This window comes from Dermacentor variabilis, chromosome 3 (assembly GCF_050947875.1).
Source record: "Dermacentor variabilis isolate Ectoservices chromosome 3, ASM5094787v1, whole genome shotgun sequence".
Classification (NCBI taxonomy): domain Eukaryota; kingdom Metazoa; phylum Arthropoda; class Arachnida; order Ixodida; family Ixodidae; genus Dermacentor; species Dermacentor variabilis.
In genome coordinates, this window is record NC_134570.1 from 15,222,377 (window position 1) to 15,248,860 (window position 26,484).

Below are 26,484 nucleotides of genomic sequence, written 5' to 3' on the forward strand. Positions count from 1 at the left end.
AATCAATCAATCAATCAATCAATCAATCAATCAATCAATCAATCAATCAATCAATCAATCAATCAATCAATCAATCAATCAATAATGACCCTATGACCCTCAGATGAGGGTATTACATAAAGGGGGAGAGGTGTACAACTGATACAATTTATACACATATATTAGAAAAATCTGTCTGTCCGTCCGTCCGTCCGTCTGTCTGTCTGTCTGTCTGTCTGTCTGTCTGTCTGTCTGTCTGTCTGTCTGTCTGTCTGTCTGACGCTGGATCGGTTATGTAAAGATGATATGGTATAGGACCCGATAGCCAAGAACTTACTAGTACAGCAAGGGTCCAGTACAGATGAGCGTATGTGTATATAAATAAAAACTTATTTCAGAAAGCAGGAATAATGTATCAAGAGACGCGTAAGCCCTTATAACTTTGAATACCAGCACATTAATAGGCCTCTTATTATGAACTAAACACAGTATATAATGTTATCCTCGCAGGTAGAAAACACAATTACTCTAGGTAATGCGACTGGGCAAAACAGGAACAAGAGAATACCTTTCTTAAAGCTGGATAGCAGCTTTTTTATGTATTGGCCTGCCTGCTTCCCGAATTTTTTAAAGTGCAATTTTAACCTAACACGAATTTTAACACGCCGAATTGGCGTTCAGTATATGCGTCAGATACATTTAACAAAGTATTTTCTTTCATTCAATTATCATCAAAGCTTCCTTAGCGATTACCGGGGGTTGGCACGATATTTATGGAACGGGGTTGCCCCGACTGAGTTTTATCGCCAGGTCGCACTTTTCATTATCCTCATCGGTATACGCACAGCTCCGCAGCTGCGCGTCGGTTCTGCGGATGTGCAGCAATTGTGCTTGGCATTCTGGGATCCAAAAGGAAGAGGTGCCGACTGCTGGCACTCGCTGAACGTTCGCAGTTGACGAGTGGACGTGGCGTGGGAGGGGTTGAAGAAGCTCCAATCACCAAGACCAAATGAATGATGTGTTCTCACTCTCTCTCTGTCTCTGCATGAATGGCGCTAGGCGACGTGAGATGCCAAGTGGTTGAAAAAAATAAGAAGAAACGAAAAACTCAAATTGGCACAATTTTGCAGAGGGACTTGTGCACACAACCAGCGGCATGGCAGCAATAAACATGCCCGCTAATGCAAAAGAAGAAGCAAGAAAAAATAAACGCTTACGACTGCTTTATAGCGGGATATGTGTACATGTGACGCACGTCTTTCCAAGCGAGTGAGCCACCTGAGCAGTTCTTGTGCAGCGTGGGACATGTGGTTCGTTTGATGTTGCATGGACCCTTTATACCTTAAGTAAGCTGCTTTCTTCTACGCGACCGACTCAATGCAGCACAGATCGGAGGCACCGGTAGCCACCAAAAGCACATAAGCTCGTGATGGACATGCATATCTGGATTGTGACGCATTAGACGGCAATGTAGCAGACTAACAAATGACGAAGTCACCTTAAAAATTAAAAATTAAATTATGGGGTTTTAGGTGCCCAAACCACGATCTAATTATGAGGCACGCCGTAGTAGGGGACTCCGGAAATTTGGACTACCTGGGGTTTTTTAACGTGTATCTAAATCTAAGTACACGGGTGTTTTCGCATTTCGCCCCCATCAAAATGCGGCCGGCGTGGCCGGGATTCGATCCCGCGACCTCGTGCTTGGCAGTACAACATCATAGTCACTAAGCATGAAGTCACCTCATTCAACCTGTTTGTCTAATTGAACGCACGTGCAGCACGAAGTGTCTAGAGCATGGAAATTTCCAGAATCCTTCGTTATACAGTTCACTTCGTTGTAAAGATCACGCACCGCGTACCGCTCACTCTATAGAGCAGGCTAAGCATGTTCAACCAGAGAGAGAGAGAGAGAGAGAGTGAACTTTAATGAGCACCAGCAGCTCAGTCGGCTGGGCCTAGGCCTCCCACGATGGGACGTCGAGGTCTTGCCTCTTCGCCGCATCGTAGGCCTGCTGGGTCGCCCAGAGTTGGTCGTCGAGATGGGAGCTGCGCAGGGCGGCGTGCCATCTCGACGAGAGCGTCACGGGATTAAGGTCTGGGTGTTGATGTTTGTACTCCCATAGCATGTGGGGGAGTGTTGCTGATTCAGTTTTACAGACCTTGCACGTCTGGCTCGGGTAGATGTCGGGGTATATGGTGTGATAGCGTGTGAGGGAGGGGTATGTATTCGTCTGTAACAGGCGAAAGGTGGTTGCCTGTGTGTGCTCTGTTTAACTTGCGGTGAGGAGTGGGGAAGGTTCTTCTTGCGAGGTAAAATGACTTCACAAGGTCGCTGTATCTTGTAAGGCGGTCGCGTCCTGCGGGTGCACCTGCACCGTCTCCGGCACGGTTGACTAGTCCTCGTGCTACGGAGTGTGTAACCTCGTTGAGGTTGGTGAGGTCCGGGTGGACAACGCCGGCGTGTGCTGGGATCCAGACGAGGGTGATTTGATTTTCAGACGAATGCGGGGCTTGTTGTAAGATACGGAGTGATTGCTGAGAAATACGACCTTTGATGTAGTTGTTGATTGCTGTGCGAGAATCGCTCAGTATGGTGTCACAGGCTGGGTCAAGAGTGGCCAGGGCGATGGCCACTTTCTCGGCCGTCTCGGCATTTTGGGTAACGATGCTGGCAGCATGTCGGAGCAAGCCGCCTGCTGTGGTAACCGCCGCAAAGCGCTGTCCATCTTGGTACTCAGCTGCGTCGACGAAGGTGACGCCCGCGGTGTTGGCATAAGCTTTGATGAGGGAGGTAACTCGTGCCTTCCTGCGTTCTTTGTTGTGGTCTGGGTGCATGTTTTTCGGAATAGGGTAGGCGTGTATCCATTGCTGAATGTCGCGTGGTATTGGGTGTTTGTCTCCATGTTGACTGTGGTAGGTGATATTAAGCTTGGTTAGAATGTTCAACCAGAGAGAACCTTCATTTCATTCGGATTCAAGAGAGACTTAGCGAAGTAAGCCGCCACTTTTTCGTGCACATTTCCTATTACGGAATCTTCGATTGTAGTCAACCTGATTGCACCGAAGTACATTGCATGCTTCGTGGCGAAATGCGGGAGCGACGTAAGTTAAAGCTGCAGATCCTCGAGAATTCCGCTATCGCCTCTATTGCTGCGAAAATTCTTGGTTAATTTACAAGCTCTTCATCGCTGTTTCCTTCCATGACATTCGCGCCCTTTCCGCCCTAGATGGCTTTGAAAGCGTGGTCGGTCGTCAGTTTCATTTACGTCATCACCCTGCCATCAACTACGGCGTATTCGTCAGCTGTACTCGCACCCGCTGTTCCTTCACAACGAGCAGCGTACGAGCTGATCAATTCCAGTGCAGCAGTGCTGCAACACTCGATGAGACCGGCCCGCTCGTCGGGTGCGTCGCTAGCGCTGCCGTTGGCGCCAGTGCAGAGCGAAGCTCAACGGCGTCTCTCGAGGGCAGTGGCGGCACCGGTGCGCGGCGTTCGTTGTAAAGCGACAAATCTAAATTCCTTCGCTGTACAGGAAAATTCGTTGTTGTAGATATTTGTTGTAGAAGCGTTCTCAGTTATATGAACGATAGAAATGCGGCCAGGACGTTATCACTATTATTGTTGTTCAGGTCATTTCGTAGTGGAGGCGTTCGCTGTTGAGGGGTTCGGCAGTACGTTACAAACCAATACAAGCGGTGCTAAGTACAACTTCGCATGCAATGAGCGAGATTGAGATCCAAGGGGCTCAATTTTTTTTATTAGTCACAACCATCTGAAGAAACACAAAATGAAGTCAGAGCGCCAGCACTGGCATCGTAAGTCGAAAACGTCAACTATATCACCGCGAGACATTATACAGCATGACCAGCTAAGCTCAAGGAATTCCAGTCGATCTCATCCCATTGTGCACTCTTCCGTGACCAAATTTTAAAACAAGAGGTGTCACTTTTTCGTTTTGTAAGAACTAGTGTATGCGTACCAATTTAGGCGCTATCAGAGTTAAGATAGTTTGGAATGTGGGCGACACGGAAACAATTCGTCACGTTCTTTGCCAGTGCCCGCAGTACAGAGTGCAGAGACGATCGCTTTCTGTCGTGCTGAAGCAGTTGGACGACGAGCCTCTGTCGGAAGAAAGGATTTTGAAACATCGACGTGACTTAACATCGCATCAGAAGGCCGTGCAAGCATCTTGAGATCGACCGGCCTGCGTTAACGCCTGTGATTGGAACGCCTTTTCTGTTGCCTGTTTTTTCTTTCTTTTTCTTTGTGTTCGTTTTTTCCCTCTTTTTCGTCTCGCTCTTTGTCGCCGTTACAAACTCTATATCCTCCGCCCCAGTGCAAGGTAGCAAACCGGAAACTCGCCTCTGGTTAACCTCCCTGCCTTTCTTCTCTCTCTCTCTCTCTCTCTCTCTCTTGGGATGTGGGGTCAATAAGGTAGATCGAAGAGCAGCACTATTTCGCCGGCTGGTTATAGGACGATTTCGTACCCAATGAAGAGGGCAACGTTGCTGTCTCGACTTATATATCGATCTTTTCTTGCGATCGGGAAAGTTAGTGACGCAAACAAAGGATCAGCGACGCATTTTTAAAAATTAGGTTTCAGTAATACAAACCAACGATGGCGATAGTGTTTGGGGGTCAGTTGAATGTAGCAGCCTTCATTTAATTTCATTTATTGCACACCTTAAAAGCCAGGAGGCATTACAGAAGATTGCTTCCTTCTACGAACGCGACACTACTGCATGCTTAGCAGAACATAATGATACAGCGCGCACCGGCTGTCGCTAGCGGCCGTGTTGGCACGCCTTGACGACAGGTCGCTTTCAGGACAGACAGTCTTGGAATGCCGACAGGAACTGTCGTCGCGCCGGAAGTCGGTCGAGGCTTTGTTGATCTTTTTACGTGGCAGTGGCTTATTAATTAGAAAGACTATAATGATCCCGTCCTTTCTTTTCAAGCCTTTCTTTTGTCCCCGCTACTCTCTCCGTCTTTACTTCCCCTTTCTTTTCCCTTAGTGCAGGGTAGCAAACCGGAGGCTTTCATTTTGGTTGGCCTCCCTGCCTTTCTCTCATTTGCATCTCTCTCTCTCTCTCTAACAGAACATAACGAACAGAAACATAAAAAATAACAGAACAAATATTACAAAATGTCAAATATACAAAAGCAAAGGTAAATTGGGAAGCAAGAAAAAGAAAAAAAAAGGCAAGATGGTTATTTAGGGAACTTTTCCCGGAATGATTTACAGTCAGTGACTAAGTTGTCTGGAAGGCTGAATTGTGTTTTGAACATCGACCAATCAGGCCGAATCGCCATCTTGCTGTCTGTAAGGATGTTCCAATGGGTTATTGCATCGGGGAAAATGAGGCGTCCGGGTGATAATGCGTTCTATGGCACTGCTGTGTTTTAAGCGGGAAGATATCCGTGTTGGAGTGGGTTTAACACAGAATGCCTAGAGTGCGAATGGATCAGAAAAAAAAATAAAGGAAAGAAAGGGGGGGGGGAAGGGTAGGGGTGAATGATGAAAGCGGAGACGAGAGATGATCGGGTGAGAGAAGTGATGGTAATTAAATTGTACGTTTTACTGTGGTTACGCTGACTTCACTAGAATATTGGGAAGTTGTAAACCGAGCAGCGCGGTTTTGTACTGTTTCTAGGTCAGAGGCGAGATATGATTGGGAAGGACACCAGATAGATGCATCGTATTCTATCTTTGGGAGTACGAATGTTAGACATGCTAGTTTTTAAAGAAAAATTATTTCAAGTGGCGCAGTTTCCAGGTTACATTTCAAGCCTGGATGTAAAGGTGGTCGAGTGGATAAAAAAATTGCTTTCTAACAGGACGCAGTTTGTAAACACTAATAACTGTAATTCTCGATTTTCGAATGTACCAACAGGTGTTCCTCAAAGCTCAGTCCTGGGTCCACTTCTCTTTTTAATCTATATTATCGACCTGTCGTATTGCGTTATTTCTTCTCCCATAAAACTATTCGCGGATGACTGTGTTCTCTACAGTAAAATTACTAATAATTCCGATTATAGAACTGCAGGACGACTTAATCGCGTAACTGAATGGTGTACTAATTGGTGCATGCAACTTAATTCAAATATATGCAAGGCCATGCGAATATCTCGTAACGCTGCCATGTACACGTACTTTATTAATGGTACTCATGTGGGGACGTCAGTTACGTCTTACAAGTATCTCGGCCTTCACATATCAAAGCCTTTCTTGGCATTCGCATATTGACTATGTTACTAATAACGTTAACCGCACGCTTGGGTACTTACGCCGTAATTTTTGCTTGGGCCCTTCCTCCCTCAAGTTAACCCTTCATAAAACGCTGCAAATTGCAGTATGCTTCAGCCATTTGGGATCCAACTCAGTCTTGATCAGTTTCTACTCTGGAAAGTATTCGAAACCGAGGTGCACGCTTTATCTTGTCTAATTATTCTCGGTATGCAAGTATCTCATCAATGAAACGAACTCTTAACTTACCTGATCTTTTGTCAGGCCGTAAATGTTCCCGTCTCTGCCTTTTTTACACTGTTTCATTTGAACCCCCCTTTTCAAAGAAACATTTGTTTCCTACTCCGTCTTATATTTCGTCCCGCACTGACCACAGCCTTAGAAGTCGGGGTGCGATCGTGTCGCATAAACCGTTACAATGACTCATTGATCCCTAGGACAAGCACGGACTGGAATCGCCTTTCCGCATCAGTCGCACTCATCACCGACTCCGCCAACTTCAATGTTCAGAATGCCTTTTGCTAACATTTCGGTTGTCTTTTACTGCATTACTTTTTTGTTTTTGACGCCACTTCTTTCTTGAACGCCTTCGGGTCTTGGAAGTACACGAAATAAATAAATAAATAAATAAATAAATAAATAAATAAATAAATAAATAAATAAATAAATAAATAAATGTCCAGACATACGTGACATAATTAAGAGCATATAAGTGTCAATGTTAGAACTCGAAATGAGGCACTCATGAAGGATTATGTGAAACTAAAGAACTAGGTTTCTGACACTGGCAAGAGCACGATCGCGCTAGAACAGTATTCCCGTAACAAAAACATTGAATGTACCACTTGCTACAAATGAAAACTTGTTTCAAATGCTTGACGTGCTTGGAAATGCGATAAATGAACCCATCGCGAAAAATGACATTGATGTGTGCCACCGTGTTCGCTCATTGTTCAATTCAAAAACAGGTCAAAGCGCGACTCTGGGCTTCGGGAGGCACGAAAGCTGCGTCCTTCCGTGGCTGACATCGGCTGTTCTGGAAAATCTCCCGTACGCACAAATGAGCATCTTTGTCCACAGCTCAAAAAGTTGCTTGCCATGACCATTGAGAAAAAGAAGGAACAAGAAAATGACGCTTTGTGTGGACCACAGATGGTAAAACATTCGTAAGAAGGACTGAGTCTTCCAATGCGCTTCAAATAACATGTGCCGCTGACCTAATGAAGATCGACGAACACGTGCAGCAGACAGGCACGAACTCAAATTGCCTGCACTTCTAAAACGTCGCGGTAAAAAAGGGAGTGGTCTTACGTTAATAGTTCAAGACAGATTTGAAAGCGAACTGCTCTCGAATTACTCTCGAATTACAGATGATTGTGAAATTCTTACGGTGAAGTGCAAATATGGTATTTTATCGGTTATGTGTCGCCCAACTGGAGGGACACTACCTTCATTTTTATCTTTTTAGACGAATTTCTCGCTTGAATCAACGACAATAATTACAAACTAATTTTGGGAGGTGATCTTAACATTGATTTCTTGAGCAATTCAGTGCCGCAGGCACAACTTACGGAATTGCTCGAAGTAAATGCGTTGGTAAATGTGATAAAACAACCGACACGTATACAGTTAAGTACGTGAACATGTATTGATGCTTTTATAACAAACTGTCAAAACCAGACAACTGACTCAAGAGTTCTCGGATCACATATTAGTGACCATTTGCCCATGTACATAATACAAAGCTTTAAACAAAGAAGCTCAAAAAACAAACACGAAAGTTCTGTCACATACCGTAACACAGTTTTCGTTCCACTCCGCTTGACCGCCGACCGGCGCTCCACCATCTGTGGCAGTGGTGACGCTACTCGCGCGTGCGAACCACTAGTGGACAAAACTAGCACAGCCTTCGCCGCTAGTTTTGCTTACATCAAAAAGACGCGTCCCCGTAAGGCAAGAAAGCCGCGGCTTACATCGGCATGCTTGAAAGCTATCATCGATATAAATGCACTGTTTCAAACGTTCCTTAGGACAAAAAGCGCCTCCGATTTACAAGCGTTTAGGAAACATCGGAATAAAACAAATAGGTTTTTGCGCTGACAAAAAGAACGATATTTTTATAGCTTGTTTAATCATCTACAAGTTTTCATAAATTTTGATGTCGCGCATAAAACTAAAGTATTTCCGTTTTAATGTTAATTTCAACACTTTTAGTTTTATTTTTCAAACGTCGTTACATTACAGATCCCTGGAATTATAAAAAAGTCATCCGTTGCATCTATTGGCCTCAGGCAACTGACCCTGTTGCACATTTCTGCAGAGTACGGACATACTGTACACGTGTATACCAATGGCTCTGTCACACCATATGCCTCCACTGCAGCCTTCGTCATTCCATATATTTTATTTATTTATTTATTTCACAATAACCCTAAAGGCCCTCTAGGGAGGGTATTACATAGGTAAATGTTACATAGGAGAGGTGAACAGTGCGTAATGTAAATACAATGGAAAAACAAAACTGGGAAAAGATTAATTACAGTGCATCAACGTACAAACACAAAAAAATAATGATAGTTATCAGTACAGGAACTCTAAATGGTTTGTACAAAATGTGACACTGTCGTGGAAGCTTGGTTAACGGCGCATTAACAAACAAAAAAAGAAAAAAGAAATGTGTTTACAAATCAGAGAGTCAGACGTGATATATTAGGTATTCATGGTACTGCGTAGAGCGTCTGTAAATTTTAAGGCATTTGTTTCGGTGACAATGTGCGATGGCAGATTATTCCATTCTTTCGAGGTGCGAGGTATGAATGACTGACCAAATGCGAGGGAATGACACATTATGCATTTAACTTTGCAAGAATGATCCCGACGCGGAAAAATGACTGAGGGTTTACGCATGAACTCGTTATGAAGGGAAACGTGATAGTAGAGCTTATGGAATAGTGTTAAACGAGATATATTACGGCGAAGTGACAAGGCTTCAAGTTCGGCGCGATTTTTTAATGCTGTTATATTTGTTTCTCGTGAATAATCTGAAAAGATGAAGCGTACAGCACGGTTCTGCAGGGCTTCTAAGTCAGTTATTAGGTATGCTTGATGGGGATCCCATATGGCTGACGCGTACTCTATTTTATGGCGTATTAGTGTTGTGTATGCCAATTTGCGTAAGTGTACGGGAGCTTGTTTGAGGTTATGTTTAAGGAAACCAAGCGAACGGTTTGCAGAAGCGAGGATATGGTTAATGTGATTATTCCACGTCAAGTTAGGGGTTAAGTGTACGCCAAGATATTTGTAGCTGGAAACTTGTTCAACAAGGCTGTTGTTTAAGATGTAAGATGTTGATGTTCGGGGCGCCTGATTAGTAAAAGACATGAATTTAGTTTTAGTCAGATTTAGAGGCATTAGCCAAGTTGAACGCCATACGTTTATTGCGTTTAGGTCAGATTGAAGAATGTCGTGATCATAGTTAGAGTGAATATTACGATATATGACGCAATCATCAGCAAATAGTCTGATATTGGATTTGATGCCGTCTGGTAGATCATTAATATAAATTAGAAAAAGTAGGGGCCCAAGCACACTTCCCTGTGGTACACCAGATGTTACGGGGACTAGAGATGAGTTGTGATTGTTAACCGATGTAAATTGCATTCTGTTAGAAAGAAAGTCTTTTATCCATGTTACAACAGTAGAGTCAATGTCCAGCTGTGTAAGTTTGTGAATAAGTCGACGATGAGGGACACGGTCGAATGCTTTTGAATAATCTAGGAATACGGCATCTACTTGAATTCCGGTGTCTATTGATGAATGTATGTCGTGAATAAAACCAGCGAGCTGAGTGTCACATGAATAGCCTCTGCGAAAACCGTGCTGTTGCTTAAATATGAGGTTATGTTCTTCAAGGTAGTTAATGACCTGGTAGTGTATGATATGTTCGATTAATTTACAAATGTTACTTGTTAAAGAAATTGGTCGATAGTTAAGCGGTGAAGAACGATCCCCAGACTTGAAAAATGGCACTACCTTAGCCACCTTCCATTCGTGAGGAATAACGCCTGTTGATAGTGATTGTGAAAATAAGGCGGACAGTACTGGAAAGATGCTTGGGGCAATATTTTTTAGAATTGTCTTATTTAAGCCAGTATTATCAGCGGAAGATGAAATCTTAAGATTAGTGAGGAGAGAATAAATTCCAGAATCGGTAATTATTATTTCCGGCATAAACGAACCAGTGCGAGTCATGGTGGCTAACGGTTCCAAACATTCGCGCGTGAATACCGATGAAAAGGTTTCGTTCAGTAGTTCGGAACAATCAGTGTCAGTTAACGCTGCGCCGTCATGATCAGTAAGGACGATGTCAGAATTATGCTTGGGATTAATGACACGCCAAAAGCGCCGAGGGTTAGTTGTTAACATCGATGAGAGGTCCCGTTTATAGAATTGTCTGCGCGTGGCTTTGAGTAAACTTTGGTATTCTTCGTCACATGCTTTGTACCGACGCCAGGATTTAGATAATCGATTTCTGTTAGCTTGCCTGAATAATCTTTTTTTCTTGTTATTTAGGCGACGAAGGTTCAGCGAAAACCAAGGAGCAGTGTTGTCGGATTTTATGGAAATGACCGGGATGTATTTATCTATGAGGTTAGTGAGTGCGTTTTTAAGTAGTAACCAGTTTTCTTCTACTGTCCGCGACAAGTAATCTCTCAGAAAGTCGATAGAAAAAAGCGATAGTTCATTGTTAATACGATCAAAGTTAGCTCTTTTGTAACACCTAATCTGCTTGCTGATAGTTTGCCTTTCGATAGGTGAAGGAACAAAGCGACCAGTTAAAACATCATGATCGGATAGACCAGTAATCTGAGTTATTTCAGAACATATATCAGGATTGTTCGTTAAGATCATATCAAGGATATTAGAAGAGTGCGCAGAACATTGTGTCGGGCTTGAAATTAATTGGGTTAGGCTGAAATCAAGACAACACTGGAGGAACGCATGCGACTCAGACTGTGTGCTATAGGTTGATTGTGTGGACCATGCTATGTCTGGGAAATTAAAATCACCAAAAATGATTACATTAGAATGTGGAAACCGATGAGTAAGTTCAGTAAAAATGCCATGAAATTCCGCTGTGAACCCATGAGTAAGGTCCGGTGGGCGATAAAAGACACCAATAATTAAGTTACTTGATCTGAATTTAAAACAAGTTACTACGCATTCAAGGAAAGTGCTAATAACAACGGGCATTACAACATACTGTCTGGTTATTGCAAGGAGGACCTCGACGATTTTTCCTATCGCAACGAAAGATATTAAAATCAGCTTCACAAACGAATATGTTTTCATTAGGAGTAGCATCGTTCAACCAAGTTTCAGTTAATGCTATTACTGTTGCCGATGTTGAGTCGATTAGTGAAGATAGTGCGACATTTTTAGACATAACGCTTCTAATGTTAGTGTATAAAAAGCAGCAACCGTCCTCAGTATTAATCGTACTATTTATTAATGTTTGTGGAACCTTAGGTGAAGTTGAAAAGTTGGCGCTATGTGAAACTGGAGACACAACCGGGGAAACGAGCTTCGCACAATTTGCTTGAGTGTCCCATACGTATACTTCCTTGTTAATTTTTAGTTTGTTAAAGACAAGGCTTACACGGTCTTTTTCTTTCTTTATGGTTTTAGAGAACTGCCAAAGTTTACGTCTTTTATCGCGAACCGCCTCAGAGTAATCACGAGAAATGCCAAAGTTAGTATCTTTCAGCTTGTGGCCATTACTAAGCACTGTTTCGATTTCTTTTTCATTGAAAAATTTCACAATAATTGGTCCAGTGCGTTCATTTGAGAATCGTCCGAGGCGATGCGCACGTGCGATTGAAGCTGTTGATACTCCTAGTTGATCTTTGCAGAATTTAGTTACTATTTGCTCGGACGTTTCCCAGTCTTCCGAATCACCCGTGTCTTGAATGCCATAAAAGAGGAGGTTAGAGCGCCTTGAGTGGTTTTCCAAATCCAAATATGATCATCGCTCGGCGGTTTAAACTAGACCATAGCTCAACATCAACTGCCGCAGAACTTGTTGCTATCTGAGAGGCGGCGCTTTGATTTCTCTCTGAGGAGCCTCCTCACACGTGGACGACATTCTGATATTGCAAGCCAGCTTTTCAAACGATTGACTGTGTCCTCAGACGGGGCCCGTATTATTCCATGGCTGTGGAAATTACAGAGCGTCTCGAACACGCAACTAGAAATGGCCACAATGTCACCTTTCAATGGGTACCCTCACACCGTGGCGTGATCGGGAACGAACAGGCAGCCGCTGAAGCGAAAACTGCTTTAGATAATGCTTGTGAAGTACGAATTCCGTTCTCACGAACAGACACAAACGCCCTACTTCGTTGCGTAATACGCAACCGTACGTTGGAACACTGGATCCGACCAGATCGACGACACAAGCGATTACACAAATGGGACAAAGAAAGGAAATTTCGTATGCCTCACAAGTTCAAAAGAAGCCACACGAGCATGGTGCACCGGATTCTCCTTGGTGTCGCATTCACCAACCGTTATAGACATCGGATAGGTGCCAGTGATACTAGCACAAACTGTGAATACTGTGAGGTGCCAGAAACACTTGAACATATATTTTGCGTGTGTCGCGCGTACGCGCAAGAACGACAGAAACTTGTCTCTTCCATTGCAACGATCCATAAGAGACTGCTATCAGACGAGTTTCCTTTAGGTCCTTGGCCTAATGCAAACAGTGCAGCCCTGGTAACAAGTGCCGCTATAGCTTTTCTCCAAGCCACTGGGCAGGACGCACGGCTTTAGAGATGCCACAACTCTGTGAATTTGTATATACGCATCTCTTCCTTATACCATCATCATTCATCAGCCCTTTCCCTCCCCGTCCATTTTCCCCAGTGTAGAGTAGCAGGCCAGAGCAAGGTATAGCTCAGGCTGACCTCTCTGCCTTTCTGTAAATAAATTTCTCTCTCTCTTCAAACGTATAGTTTTGGCATCGTAAGCTTGTGGCATACAAACATTTCCTGTTGCCCTTGGGAAAGTGCAACTATAGGGTACAGACCCCGTCAAGCTTCTGGCTTTTAGTCTGTGCCCCCAGCATTTTTGTACATGCTGTAATGCACCGTAATGCCGAAATGAATGAATGAAAGTATCGCCCACGGTGGTTACGATGTCATGTGCATGAGTAACTAAGGTATGAAGCTTACTCCCTTACTCTCTTTCGCCGGAAACATTGCACAGATTCCCAGCATGGTTACAAGGCCTGGGCGCCAGCTGTTATAATTGTCTGTGCAAAGAAACTGCATGGACTTCGAAATGTCGTTTCGGAGTAACGATAATGACAAGATCTCTTTACACACACACACACACACACACACACACACACACACACACACACACACACACACACACACACACACACACATGTATGTATATATATATATATATATATATATATATATATATATATATATATATATATATATATATATATATATATATATATCTGCAGGGTCGGACACCAATTTCGTGCCAACAGGCGGCAGCTGTCTCGTCTCAACGAAAGCAGCACAAATACGCTGTCGCTGTTTGTACACGCTATCCCTCTAGCGTAAGTATTTTGGAACGTGCGCACACTTGGTCGATGAGCTGACCTCGTAGTGACCCGCGACACTCTACGATGAACACAAATCCTGTGCCAGAGTTATCGGAAGTTGTGAGCAGCTCTTATTTATTAAACATGGAAATCCTGCAAAAACAGACTGTTCAGTTAGAGCCGACCAACCCATCAACGATAACCATACGTGTATAACGGCTGTGTTTCCGTGGTGCACGAGGTGGCGTAAGCGTTTTCCAAAGGCCCATATGACGAAGTCAGAAGGAACGAGCCGCGAAGCTGCCTTAACTGCCTTTCACTTACCAGTGCACGTATTCCAAACTTTCGCTTCACGAGCGCGTTCCATCTGAGTATCGCGCTGCGAGACTTGATTCGCGCAAGAGGCACACCGCCGCCGCGATCAGAGTGGCGTACTCACTATGACTGCTTCCAGGGGTGGATGGGGATCACGGAGCAGAACGTTGTGGCGGTCGTCGGCGGCGGAGGCTGCGGCGGGCCCAGCACCGGGGGTGCGCACAGGGCTGCCGCGGGGGCCTGGCAGCCCCAGGTGAGGCACACGACCATCGCCGTCAGCGCTGCTTTCCGCTCGCTGTCCTCCGGGCACCGCACCGAGCGCTGCAGGAACGCGGCACAGACGACCGGGCGGTCGACACACCCCTGCAGGTGTATCACGGGTCCCCGCTTCTTGCCGCCACCTGTAGGTCCCTCGCCTCAGCTGTTCCAAGCATGGATGGTGCGGATGGCTTTCTCGACTCACTGCCGAGTCGGTGGAGTTGTCAGCGTGCCCGTTCGACTCCCAGGAGCCGCGCGCTGTGTCCACGCGCCTGCCGTCGGGTCCCTCTCAACGCCCTCTCCCCGCCACTAGCATAGTGCCGCCGCGAGCGATGGGTGCGAGTAGGTGTGCAACACGAGAGGCGCACTAGACGCGGGAAAGAAGAGCGGTACGCCACAGCCGGCGGCGGCGCGTGTTGGTTGGTCGCCGCTTTTGGCGGAGAACGAAGGGGCCTGCAGCGGGCCGTTGTTTCCGCGGCTGCCGCAGTACGCACACACACGCGTTCCCTCGCCTTCTCCTCCGGATCGCTTGTACACCGTGCCCTCTCGCACGTTACGCTTCGCTTCGGGAGAACCATTTCGGCTCACCGGGGACAGTTGGATTCTGTGGTCCTCATATGCGGATCTGACGCGCTGCGCGGAAAGGGGAGACGCCGTTGCAGCTGACGCCTAGTTCGCGGCCGGTCCGCAACTCAGCTACTCGAGCTGCCCGCTATTCGAGATGCAGCGCCGCTTCATCGCATCGTCAAATGCCTCTTGTGTTGGGCCCGACGAACCGGGGTTGGCGAGCTGGGATGATATGACCGGATCACCGGACGTGTGCTGGCCAATGGGACCCGGTCAAGGATAGATGACATTAGTACGAACGCTTCCAGTCTGTCCTCAACTACATGCTTGCGACATGTGTATCACCTCTGATGCTGCGATCCGGCAACTCACCACTGACGTGGTCGTCCTTAACCAACTCAGTCTGTCACGGAAATCCCTTGTCTTGCTCCAAGCAGGGACTGGAAATCATTCCTGCTCTCATAGTACATCACGGAGTATCGGGCTAATCTCAGTTTTGTTGCAGGAACACTTGCTCGATCAGTTATATACGTGAAATAAAGAGCAGCGTCTCAGAGTTGCGCTTCTGCACCCTGCACTTAAATTCATCGTTACTGGTGCACCGGGGGTTTTTGTTATAACTCGCATGCTGGTGAGGAAGCATTCTCAAACGGCGATACTACGCAGTCACTCCGCTTATTTCTCATTCCTCCTGAAATGTCGTAAATTTGACAAGATGCCTTCCACACGTAGCATGCGGCTGCTATAAATATTATGTAGTTTTTAACACCAAACGTACACGCGGGGAAAATGCCTACACCACCCTTAAGTATAGCAGGCTGAAAACAATTCGAGACAAATGAAGTGGCTGAAATAACCGAGCATCTATAATGCTCTAGGTCTGCTAACATTCTGCTTGCGTGTAGTGAAGTTAGCCTATCAATATATTCATCGCATATTGCGTCACTACTCGGCAGTGGTATGTTCTGCACTCAGCTCACTTACTACGTCTGGAATGTCACAAGGCTGCGTTGTGAGGAGTAGAACTGCCCCTTAGTCTCTCTCTCTCTCTCTCTCTCTGATGTTTTTTGTGCAACCACTGCCGGGCGTTTAATCTTGGGAGGTTTCCGAGTCCACCGAGCACCTCTTCGAGACGAAAGTAGTGTTGCCAGAGCTTTGAAGATCTCCCGTGTGGTGGCCGGGAAAATCTGGAGAGGACTCGGGAGATTGTGTGGCAAATATTTTTGGTCACAGCTGGCGACGGTTTTCGCACACGCCGGTTCATTTGACTGTTTTTCGGCAGGCGACCTGGTTTTGGATTTTCGATGTTGTGTCTTAATGCAGTGGTGCTGCATCTGTGGAGTCTCGCAATTTCCAGCGTGCACTTGCGCGCCTGCATCGTCTCCTGATCACTCCAGTGAGACTTTGCAGAATGGTTCTGTACATTCGGCGTGCACACTTCGCAGCAGCAGGGCATAGGTGGCTGCACTTGTTCGGAACTGATCTGTGGTAGACAAATGGATTTCCAAAGTACATTGCACGGTAGTACATTAACACTGCTGTGTTCCCGACAGACGTCAAGTTTGTTAGCCGTGTTTCTATGTGTAAGACGTGCGTGACAAAAAGATGCTTACCCCTGATTTGTCCAACCTTGCGAGAAGAATTTGCCATGACACTAGGGTATTGCCTTTCATTTATCATCAGCTTACTTAAGCTGTCTGAACGGCATGTTGGCTGGCGCTCTTCTTGCACCACCGACGTCAGCCATGTCGAGAGCGCCGTGTACAATACGGCTTTCAGCTCTGCGGGGCGCATTGCACGGAGCCCCCGAAACTCGAGAGCAGTCCACTTGGTCAGGCTGGCCACGTTGCTTTGTTTACAACGCCATTCCGGGGTCTTGCATGCATATATATATATATATATATATACACGTAGCTGATTCGTAGCTGATCTGTAAGATGTAGCATCAGCTGACCCCTATTTATTATTTGTTTTAACGGTGTCTGGTGTCCTTAAGTTCGAGTGGCACACGGCCTACGTAGATATGTTCGCCTCAGGACTTCTATTCTTTTTTTTTGCGTGTGTGTGTGGCTCGACGTGAAACGCGTAGTCGTAGGCCTTATTTTTTTCTCTCTCTCCCTCTAACAAAAGGCTGAGCTACAGTGCTCTCGATCTCTGTTCCAGCATAAGTGTTGTAAGTATGCTGCATAAGTTGTAAGTATTGTAAGTGTAACCTACAAGTGGGGCGCTATAACGTAAAGCTATTCCAAACTTTTCTATTCCAATTCTGCAATCAGCCCTCCGCGATTGGCCAAAACTTTTTCGGACCACTCCCACTTCGCCTGTCTGTCACGCGACGTCACGAAAACCGCGATAGCTGCCCATCTGATATGACGTGCACACACTGATTATGCAGGATTGGACAGAACAAAATGAAAATAGTTATTTTTGATTCGACGCTTTTCGCTATTAGGCCTTGGCTATTGGTCAAAAGTTTTCGGGTTATAAATACGCCCACTTCACCTGCCTGTCAAGCGACGTCACAAAACCAAGAAAACTCACCCAATCAAAGTGACGCGTACGCATTAAAGACGCATTAATAAGCTGAACAAAACTGAATTTTTTTTCCGAATAGCCGCAGGCTGCCCCGTTCCGAAAGGAATAAAAGATGGCTGCCGCCGATCGCTCAGGCACTGGCTACTCGCACCTGCCGGAGAGCATAGGCTTATGTGCGTACGCTAACGCTTTTTGCGTGGCCGTGTAACGTTTTCGAGAACTTTCGGCACGTTTACGACCTTGTTCTGCCAACTCTTTGCTGACTATCAGCTTTAGCGGCATTCTTAACCTTCCGTTGCATGCCGCAGTGATTTTCGACCAGCCACCGCAAGCTAAGTGAGGGAAAGCGGACCAATCACGGACGCCGGCACCACCCTCTAGTCAGCCAATTAGATAAGACAAGCCGCTCAGTGTAGGAAATGTTATTCGTTTATCCTTTTTAAAGCAAACAAAAGTGACCTACCATAAACGAGGACAGTGTTTGATTGGCCTGTTCAGACAACCCTGCGGGTCACCGCCCGATGCTTGCGTCGACGGTTACGCAAGTTTGACGTCAGGAGATTGGAATACAAACATATTGTAATAGTTTTACGTTATAGGGCCCATGTTCTTAGACCGCGGCCAAACTGATTCTAAATAATGTTTTCTTTTATATGTATAGGAGCATATGCTAGCCAATCTCTCATGAAAAGCTATCTTAGCAATATAGAAAACAGCACACACGTATTCGTGACATTAAATCTGACTTAGGTGCTATCAGGAACGGCGTCCTGCGAGGGTCAATCCTCAGCCCTTTGCTCTTCATGTACGGGACATAAAGGACATCGTAAATGTTCCTTTCATTCTTCACGTTGTCTTGCGCGCGGAAAACACGAACGTCTCTCTTTTTAACATAAATTAAAAAAAATAGCAGAAATTGAATTGCTGGCTGCATAAATGAAAAAGCACGGCTTTCTTTTATGCCAATTAGAATTAGGAACAAACGTAAGGAAAAGTAATTTATGCTCTTTAGGCCACAAACAAGCTGACATGTTATGCTGTACGTTTATTTGCATCTAAAGCACTGCACAGGTGCACTCCCATAATTATTTTTTTTTAGTATGCTCCCGAAGGGACCTGAGCAAGTCTGACCATATCGATAACATTCGAGTAAAAATACCAAGGTTTGTCTGCCTTATTCGCAGTTCGCATTAGCTTCTTGTCAGCAGGGTTAAGCAGCAGCTATATGTACTTATTGAAATGAAAGGATGGGGTGTAGTCAACCGTGTAATGGGGATCGCTACACCATTTAGCACAACAGTAACAGCAATAATAATAAAAACGATATTGTAAGTTACATTTTTTCCTTATGTCTTCCCAACTTATGCATTGCATTCTGCTCTGCTGGCACCTGTAACAAAACGTATGCAAGTAGGCAGACAGTTTTCCCTTTAAAAAAATTCGCATTAGGTCTCATTAATCACACAACCCAATAAGGACACGTCACTTTTTTCGTGGCGGTGCCATTCTTTTCTATTGGTATACAAATTTCAACTGGTATTTGCGAAAAGAAAACAATATTTCCAACTTTTCTTTCTGGCATGTTCCTGAGCAGAAATATTTCACATAATCTGCGTGTTGTAGGTCGGGCCAAAATACTCCGGAGGGCAGTATATAGTTAACCGAATTGTTTCACTATCTTATAAACATCCGGAAATCAGCGAATATGCAAGAGAGACGATTAACGTATAGCAATTTAAGAAGAAATTTGCCCATGCGTTAAGAAAATCAACTATCTGTTTTCATGCAGATATAAAATATACTACAGTGTATTGGTTCATGACGTATGTATCAAATTTAGTACAAATGCGTGCTGCTAAATTAGTCATTTTTTTCGTCATATTTTGCTGACTGCTTGCTTTTATGCAAATGTGTCATGTGTAGTTGGACACACATTGTTGTATGACTACCACACGCCTCGTGCGTACTTCACCAAAAGCGTGGCTTAAAGAAAGAATTGTTTTGTGTGTGTGTTTATTTGCCTTGTTGTTTAGTGCTTGTGTTGATGTACGTCTTCTCTGCAAATATTATACATTCTTTCTGATCTGCCATATTCAATGCCCCTTTGCTTCGAGTTGTCGACTAATTTACCCTCGCTCTTGCGGTCTGCTAGCTTCATAGTTAGCTCTGATGGCAGAGCGGGCAGCACCGAAGAAAGGTGTTGGTCCCGGGTTGGAATCCTGAACCCTTACGAATTTTTCTTCAATTGCGGCGCTATCTTTGTGAGAGAGTGAGAGATATAAAAGAAGGCGGGAATATCAAGAGTTCCTTCTAGCAGCTTATCTTCTGAGAACCGTATGTAGCTTCGGGCTACACTCAGGTGGATAACAATTTCTGTCTTTCATGCACTTTCATCCATCTTGCGGGCTTCGGCAGAACTAATTTTCCATAAGCATTGTTTTGTTTCGCGTTTTGCTTTGTTATACCTGTCCGAAGTGTAGCCCGAAGAGTACGCCCAGTCGGAAGATAGATAGCCTCCTTTTCCTCTTTTCATGGGAATTGCTCAAGATATCCGAATAACAATTTAAAAAAGTGAGAATGCCTAAATAAATATCGCGACGCTGGACAAATCATTTTCGAAGGCGGCCGGTCCACGGCAAACAACATTTTTTAACTGAGAGCACTGCGAGTACGACTCCAGGTCTCCATTGAAACAAGTGTACAGCACTAACTTCGTAAAGAAAAAGGATGCCACGCTTCACCTCGGCGACACAGAAGAAAACAGAGTGAGCGTGCCGCGTTGTAACTTCTAAAAGGCGTTGTTCACAGTTTACCTGGGATGTGTGCTACGCCTACCAGGCATCTGTGTCGGGGATGCACAGCCGCGCTATGTTCGTCGTTTCTTGTTTTCACGTGTCCCCGATGCCGAGTAGCAGACCGTCGTGAACTCACAACAAGCTCGTCCGGGTCGATGCCCTCTCGTCCTCGTTTGTCTTTGGCGCACGTTCGGAAACGCTATCGAGCAACTCGACCAACAGCGTGTTTCATCGAACAGCGAGCCCACGCTGCCGGTTCAGCCTCGGCGGCGCACGAGACGCGCCGTAGACATTCCACAGCGTGACCCCCGCGTGAGCGCCGTGCGTCGGCCCACCCGAGCCGAAATCGCCGGAGGCGCCGGCAGCGCAGCGGCTCGTCGTCAAAGCACGCCGCCGCACGCCTGCTTCTGGAGCCAAAACGAAAGAGGACCGGACTCCCCATCGGGACGTTGACTTGCGGGCAGAGGCGTTCCCCCCGCATCCCCATTGTCCGCGCCGTTCTTTCTTTCGGAGAGGCAAACAGGCCGCGAGTTTGGTCTTCAGGAAATGAACCAGCAGAAAGAGAAATACGTTTCGCGCCTTGTCTACGCACGAACGTGGAGAGGGGTCGCAGGCCGAACGCAGCTTTGCGACAGCGCATTATTCCCCCTCCTCTCTCGCTGTTTGGCGCCTTTACTAAATTTTTATTTTTCCCCCTTTTCGAAACATGCTCAGAGACGCCCTTCCTCCTGTTTTTTCTGAGCTTCTTTGGACCCAGTGCCGAAGTAATTATGCATGCCCCGCCCGCGCAAACGGCATCGTTGGTGTCGACCGCTTGTACTCGTAGCAAAAGCGGGTTTGTTACAAATTTCCTGTTTTTTTTTTCGTAGGCCCAGAGCGGGCATTACCTCCGACCCGAATGCAATTTTTCGGACAAGATGAACTCAAGAATGCCATTTGAATCAAATATTTTTGTCCATAAAAAAAAATTCAGTTTTAAATAGCGAATGCAAGATTCCAATTTAAGAATAGCACACATTAAAAGACAGAAAGAAAGAAAGAAAGAAAGAAAGAAAGAAAGAAAGAAAGAAAGAAAGAAACTTAAACGCGTACAGACTGAGAAGTATGGTACCCGTCTTTAAACATCGAATAAAGCGGACAAGCGGGGGGTCGTATTGATCGGTTCGTTAACGGAGACCTTTGAAAAACCAACGTGAGCGAGGTAACGCTTTTACATAAATTACAAGTTTTCATACCAAATTGGCTTTTACGCCAATAACTTTATGGAACGTGAAAAGGAAGTAACTCGCAGAAACCATTGATTCGGTGAAATGCAATGTAGCGGGGCGATTATTATTATTTTTTTTTTTTTGCAGGCATATATACACTTGACAAGAAAGTGAAAGCGAGAAGCAGGCTGGCGGAGGTAGTGCTGAGCAAGAAGAAGGTCTACTCTACTAAGCGCTACATCATGTGAAACTTACACGTGGTTTTACGCTTAAAATAGCGCTTCGTAAACAGCGCATAAAGCTAAGAAAAACTATATGGTAAAGTTAACAGATTCTAAGTTGAAATGTATCATTAATTAATTATGAACGACGGATATATTTGCTATATTCTCAGTAAAGTGATATAAAGCAAAATGAATATCAACGCGAGGCGCTGCTGCGTGGAAGCCGAACCCACAGGCGTCGGCGGTGAGCGTTGTAGCAAACCACAGCGACCTTCACCAACTGTCGTCCTTCGATCCTTGGCTCATGGACTGCAGCACTGCCTTTGCATTTTGCGCAACGAAGGCACTTCTATGTTTTCTTAGACACTGGCCTCAACGAGTCACTTTCAGTGTTGTGTATATATATTGTGTATCTGTGTGTGAACTGTGCACATCACTTCTTTTTTTTCGTCATATCCATCCGCATTGGCGTGCGGGGCATCCGCTGAACCTCTCTGTAGCCTTCGAGAACTTCTTGCTGGGCAAGTTGGTATTGATTCAGTCCCGTTGTTCTCTCTCGTGTGCTGTGTGTGGCTCTCTGTAGCCGCGGGTGTGTCAGCCAGCGTCACTTGGTCAACCACGTTGTCAATATTTTGTGGTGGCTGCGGTGGGTATGGTATCATTACGGAGCACTAGTTTCGCGTCAGTTCAGTGTAATGATAACTTTTCTGCATTATTGAATTATTATGCGCTTTGCGGTGAACTCTCCCGATTTTTTTTTCGTAATGTTTACGAATTTGTGCTCGTTTCACGATTTTACGTATGTTGCGTCAAGATTTATGAAAAACAACTTTAGTTCGCGAATAACGTCCACTTGTCGTTCTCCGAACCTTCCGTAGGAGGTGTTCCGATGATGAAAGAACGCAATGCAAGCACTTGCTACGAGTAAGTTCAAGCAGAGGAGTTCCTGAAACAGGCGAAATCGGAGGCAGAAAAGTCGATGAAGAAGTCACTGTCATCTAAAAACGATTTTTTGCTTGTCAATAACTGATTAATTGCGTTACTTGTCAATATTTGCTTATCCAAGCCTCTGGCTGCTCGTGCTTTGCGTTTGAACGTAAATAATCGTCAATAAAGTTTGTCTGTGCATGTTCCTAAAAAGGCGCGTGCTAGAGGCAAGCTTTAAAATAATTCTATTATAAAAAATAATACTATTCATTTTTGATATAGCAAAAAGGCGCTTTTCTTAGCCTAAACCCGCGGTGGTGGAAAGTTATAACGCCGTGTGGTGGCTGTGGACACACTGACGCTGCATCATATGTTCGTGTCGTTTAACAGTATTCAAAGCGCACTCCGTTGCTGTTGTGTTTGACTACACAACAACCTACGTTATCTCATTCTCATTTCTCTCGAAAACAGGCGGCATGAATATGATTACATCAGTTTGACAGAGTCATTCCGCATGAATCAGGCAGAATATGTCCCAAGATGGCTTTCTAGTGAACCGTGACCAGAATTGAAGGCAGCGTGCAATAATATGCACAAGGGACGTGTGGGAGTGGCGCTATTCGCACCGTCACTTCCGAGCAAGCTGCGTCAGCTTCCTCTGCATAGCTTCTTCCGGCGGATGCCAACTTTCCTTTCCATCGCTCCTTGCGGCTTTCCGCAGGATTAATTTCGTCGCGTCATGACTGCTGGCCACGACATGGCACTAAGCATACAATACGTGCGATCATTACCGCGGCAATCTCCTGGCCAGTTTCGTCGATGCCGAATTTCGCAATGTTTCCTGCTTCGTACTCAGATGTGCGATCGCCTATCATTCTATCCTTTTACCAGATTACGAATTATCATAAGCGGACCTCTTGTCAAGTGCGCAGTGTATCCGTAGCCTAAATTTATCGTGACAGATATGTTTCTCTCCTATTCTTTGCACACTGTGTACCTGGTGGAAGTGCACGTAAAATTCGGCGTGGAAACGTAGCAACTTCCGCACGGCATGGCGCCGACATCGCGCGAATCGGCGACGCATTCACGGGGAAGGGCGCCGCACTGTCTCTGGCTTCATGATGCGAGTGAGTCGTGGGCTCTTAGTTTATTTCCTTTTTCAACTTTTTTTTTTACAGCGTCTGCTGGGTAAAGTATGCTCGCAATTCTCACGACAATCTCCGTGCAGTCCTGTTTGCAGGCGGTTGCTTTCGACCTTTTTTTCTTCTTCTTCGTTTTGTCTGTGCGTTCTTCCTTTAAGTCGCTCTTGTTCGTCTGCTCCCGTGCCACTGCTGGCATTTCCTTCAGCGCAAAGGATCGAGTCTTCCCGACAGCGTGCCAAATTGCCTCGCAAGTGCAACGTTGACGCTTGGCGCGCTGTGATGAACAGCAGTGAGGAAGGAGACACGGCCGCCGGGGTGACTTAGCGCAGGGTGAAGGATTAGCCATCGTAGAGGCTACGCGAAATACACGGCCTCTGTGATTGTCCTTGTGGCGTTGAAAAACGTTTGCACGTCAAACAGGATATTAGAGGCAGGAGAGGGGCGCGTCAGAGGCAGCAGGACACCACGCGTCGGCAGCATGACGGCGTTGTATATATACAGGGTGTCCCACCTAACTTGAGCCAAACATTAAAAATATGCAAATGCCACGCAGCTGGACAGAACCGAGGTAACGTTGTTTGTCGCCGCTCGGAGATATTTTGATTACTTTTTCATTCAGCCTACTTAGATAATTAGTCCTAATAATGAATCAACTTCTCAAATATTATTAGGTGAAAAGTTTCAATGAGAAAGTTGTAGAGCGACGTGAAAAACTTCCGATACAGCGTTTTGTTGCTCGATACGTGCAGAGTGTTTTTCCTAGCGTGAAATTAGCCCGCGAATACGCACAAAATTGTCGCGCGACTGGCCGCTCGAGGCACTTTGCGTGCATTCGCGGGCTTCTTTCACGCTCGGAAAAACACTCTGCACGTATCGAGCAACAAAACGCTGTATCGGAAGTTTTTCACGTCGCTCTACAACTTTCTCATTGAAACTTTTCACCTAATAATATTTGAGAAGTTGATTCATTATTAGGACTAATTATCTAAGTAGGCTGAATGAAAAAATAATCTGAATATCTCCGAGGGGCGACAAACAACGTTACCTCGGTTCTGTCCAGCTGCGTGGCATTTGCATATTTTTAATGTTTGGCTCAAGTAAGGTGGGATACCTTGTGTACACAAGCCAGAAGCTTTGTGCTGGCGAGGGACAACGAAAAAAGATTATGAGTGTGCGCTTATAGGCTCCTGACAGTGGAGTTTCCCGGCGACGGCCGCGCCACCTGTAGCGTCGAAAGCGCAACTCTGGTACTGATACAACTTCAGTCGACGGCGTAGAATCCAGCTGGCGCACGTATTGTTGTTATTACTGCGTGTGATTCGAAACTTCCGAACTACGTGCGCCACCGTCCTGCGGGCAAACGTTCTCATACCACTGTTTTACGATGGCAAATGTGCAAGACATCGAAAACAGCCCAGGAAAAAATAGCGTGGGGACGGCGGTACTGCTGCGTCAAAGGCTGTAACGGCCGTGCAGGGCTGCCTGCTCTCCGACTGTACAGATTTCCTGGCCGGCCGTGGTTTTGTGCTTGCGCTTCCTTCCTGGAGGACCGCACTAGAAATTATTGTAGTCAGTAGACTGAAGTTTTTGGTCGAGAAAGAGTCTTGCCGGGCAGATAACTTACATATTTTTGCAAACTGTCCATATCTTTTAGAGCTATTTATTTTGCTGTACGAAGCGTACTGCGTGGTGGTTGCAGATGTACTGGCTTGCGTGAGTCGCTGAGCACTTCACGCTGTGTGGCTCTGCTTGGGTCCAGGTTGCCGAATACGGTCACCAGAGTCTTGGCGGCCGGAGCGGCTCAAGGTCGTGCCGGTGCCTCGGCAGTTGTGTACTCTTGGACAAAGGTACCTCCCCCCCGGGGGTGTATATCTGCCACACAACGATAATCGTCATCTGCCTTGTTTGGGTTTCCTTTCTTGAAAACGCCGCTCCCGCTACTTTCCTATCGGGAATGATATGTCATGCCGATAACGCGCATGCCGTTCGTTACTGGGAAGTACCGGGCTCCCAGCCTTAAAGAAAGGAAATACGGACAAGACAGATGACGTTTATTGTTGTGTGGCAAGATACAACCCAAAGGGTGTAATTTTGTTTTAGCGTGTAAACAAAGTACTGCAGTTGCTTGGCAGAACATAGCAGTCTATTAACATTTTTGTGCAATTTGCTTAAAAGAGCCTTTTAATAATTCTAAAAGATATGGCGCCCATCCTCCCTGGCAAATGAGGCTTTGCAAGCGTGTCAAAGCAGCAGCATGGAAGGACACATTTTGTCTGCGGTAACTCAAATGGTTGGATAAGAACAACTACGCCTAATGCTTAATAAGCTCAGCCATGCCTGCACACTCAATTGAGCTGCTTGATCAAAGCATAATATGATAGTTGAGCCTACTCAGGCCAGACATACGCTGCAGTTGTGTTTGCCTTAATGGTTGTGACACTTCGCCAGCACAGTCTCACCGGCGACTTCTTTCACGCTGTGAACGCGCCCGGCAGCGTAGAGCTTTTCCCCTTTACGACGAATGGCAGGGCGTATCCGACCGTGTAATTTTGAGATTGGTCTGAAACCACATAGCAAAACTTGCGCCATTTGTTCCTTTCAAAACAAGCATGAACATGCGATCACGTTGGCAGATCCGCGAGGGCAGCGTGAGTAGCGT

General features: G+C 45.7%; 1 protein-coding gene across 1 annotated transcript in view; it reads right to left on the reverse strand.

Annotated features, from left to right (window-relative positions):
- Positions 1-14,828, reverse strand: part of LOC142575176 (receptor-transporting protein 4-like) — a 120,081-nt gene extending 105,253 nt beyond the window's left edge. Inside the window, exon 1 of the mRNA XM_075684268.1 lies at positions 14,294-14,828. Coding sequence (XP_075540383.1) covers positions 14,294-14,439 — 146 coding nt within the window. The 5' untranslated portion in view covers positions 14,440-14,828. The remainder of the gene's footprint in view (positions 1-14,293) is intronic.
- Between the last annotated feature and the right edge of the window lie 11,656 nt (positions 14,829-26,484).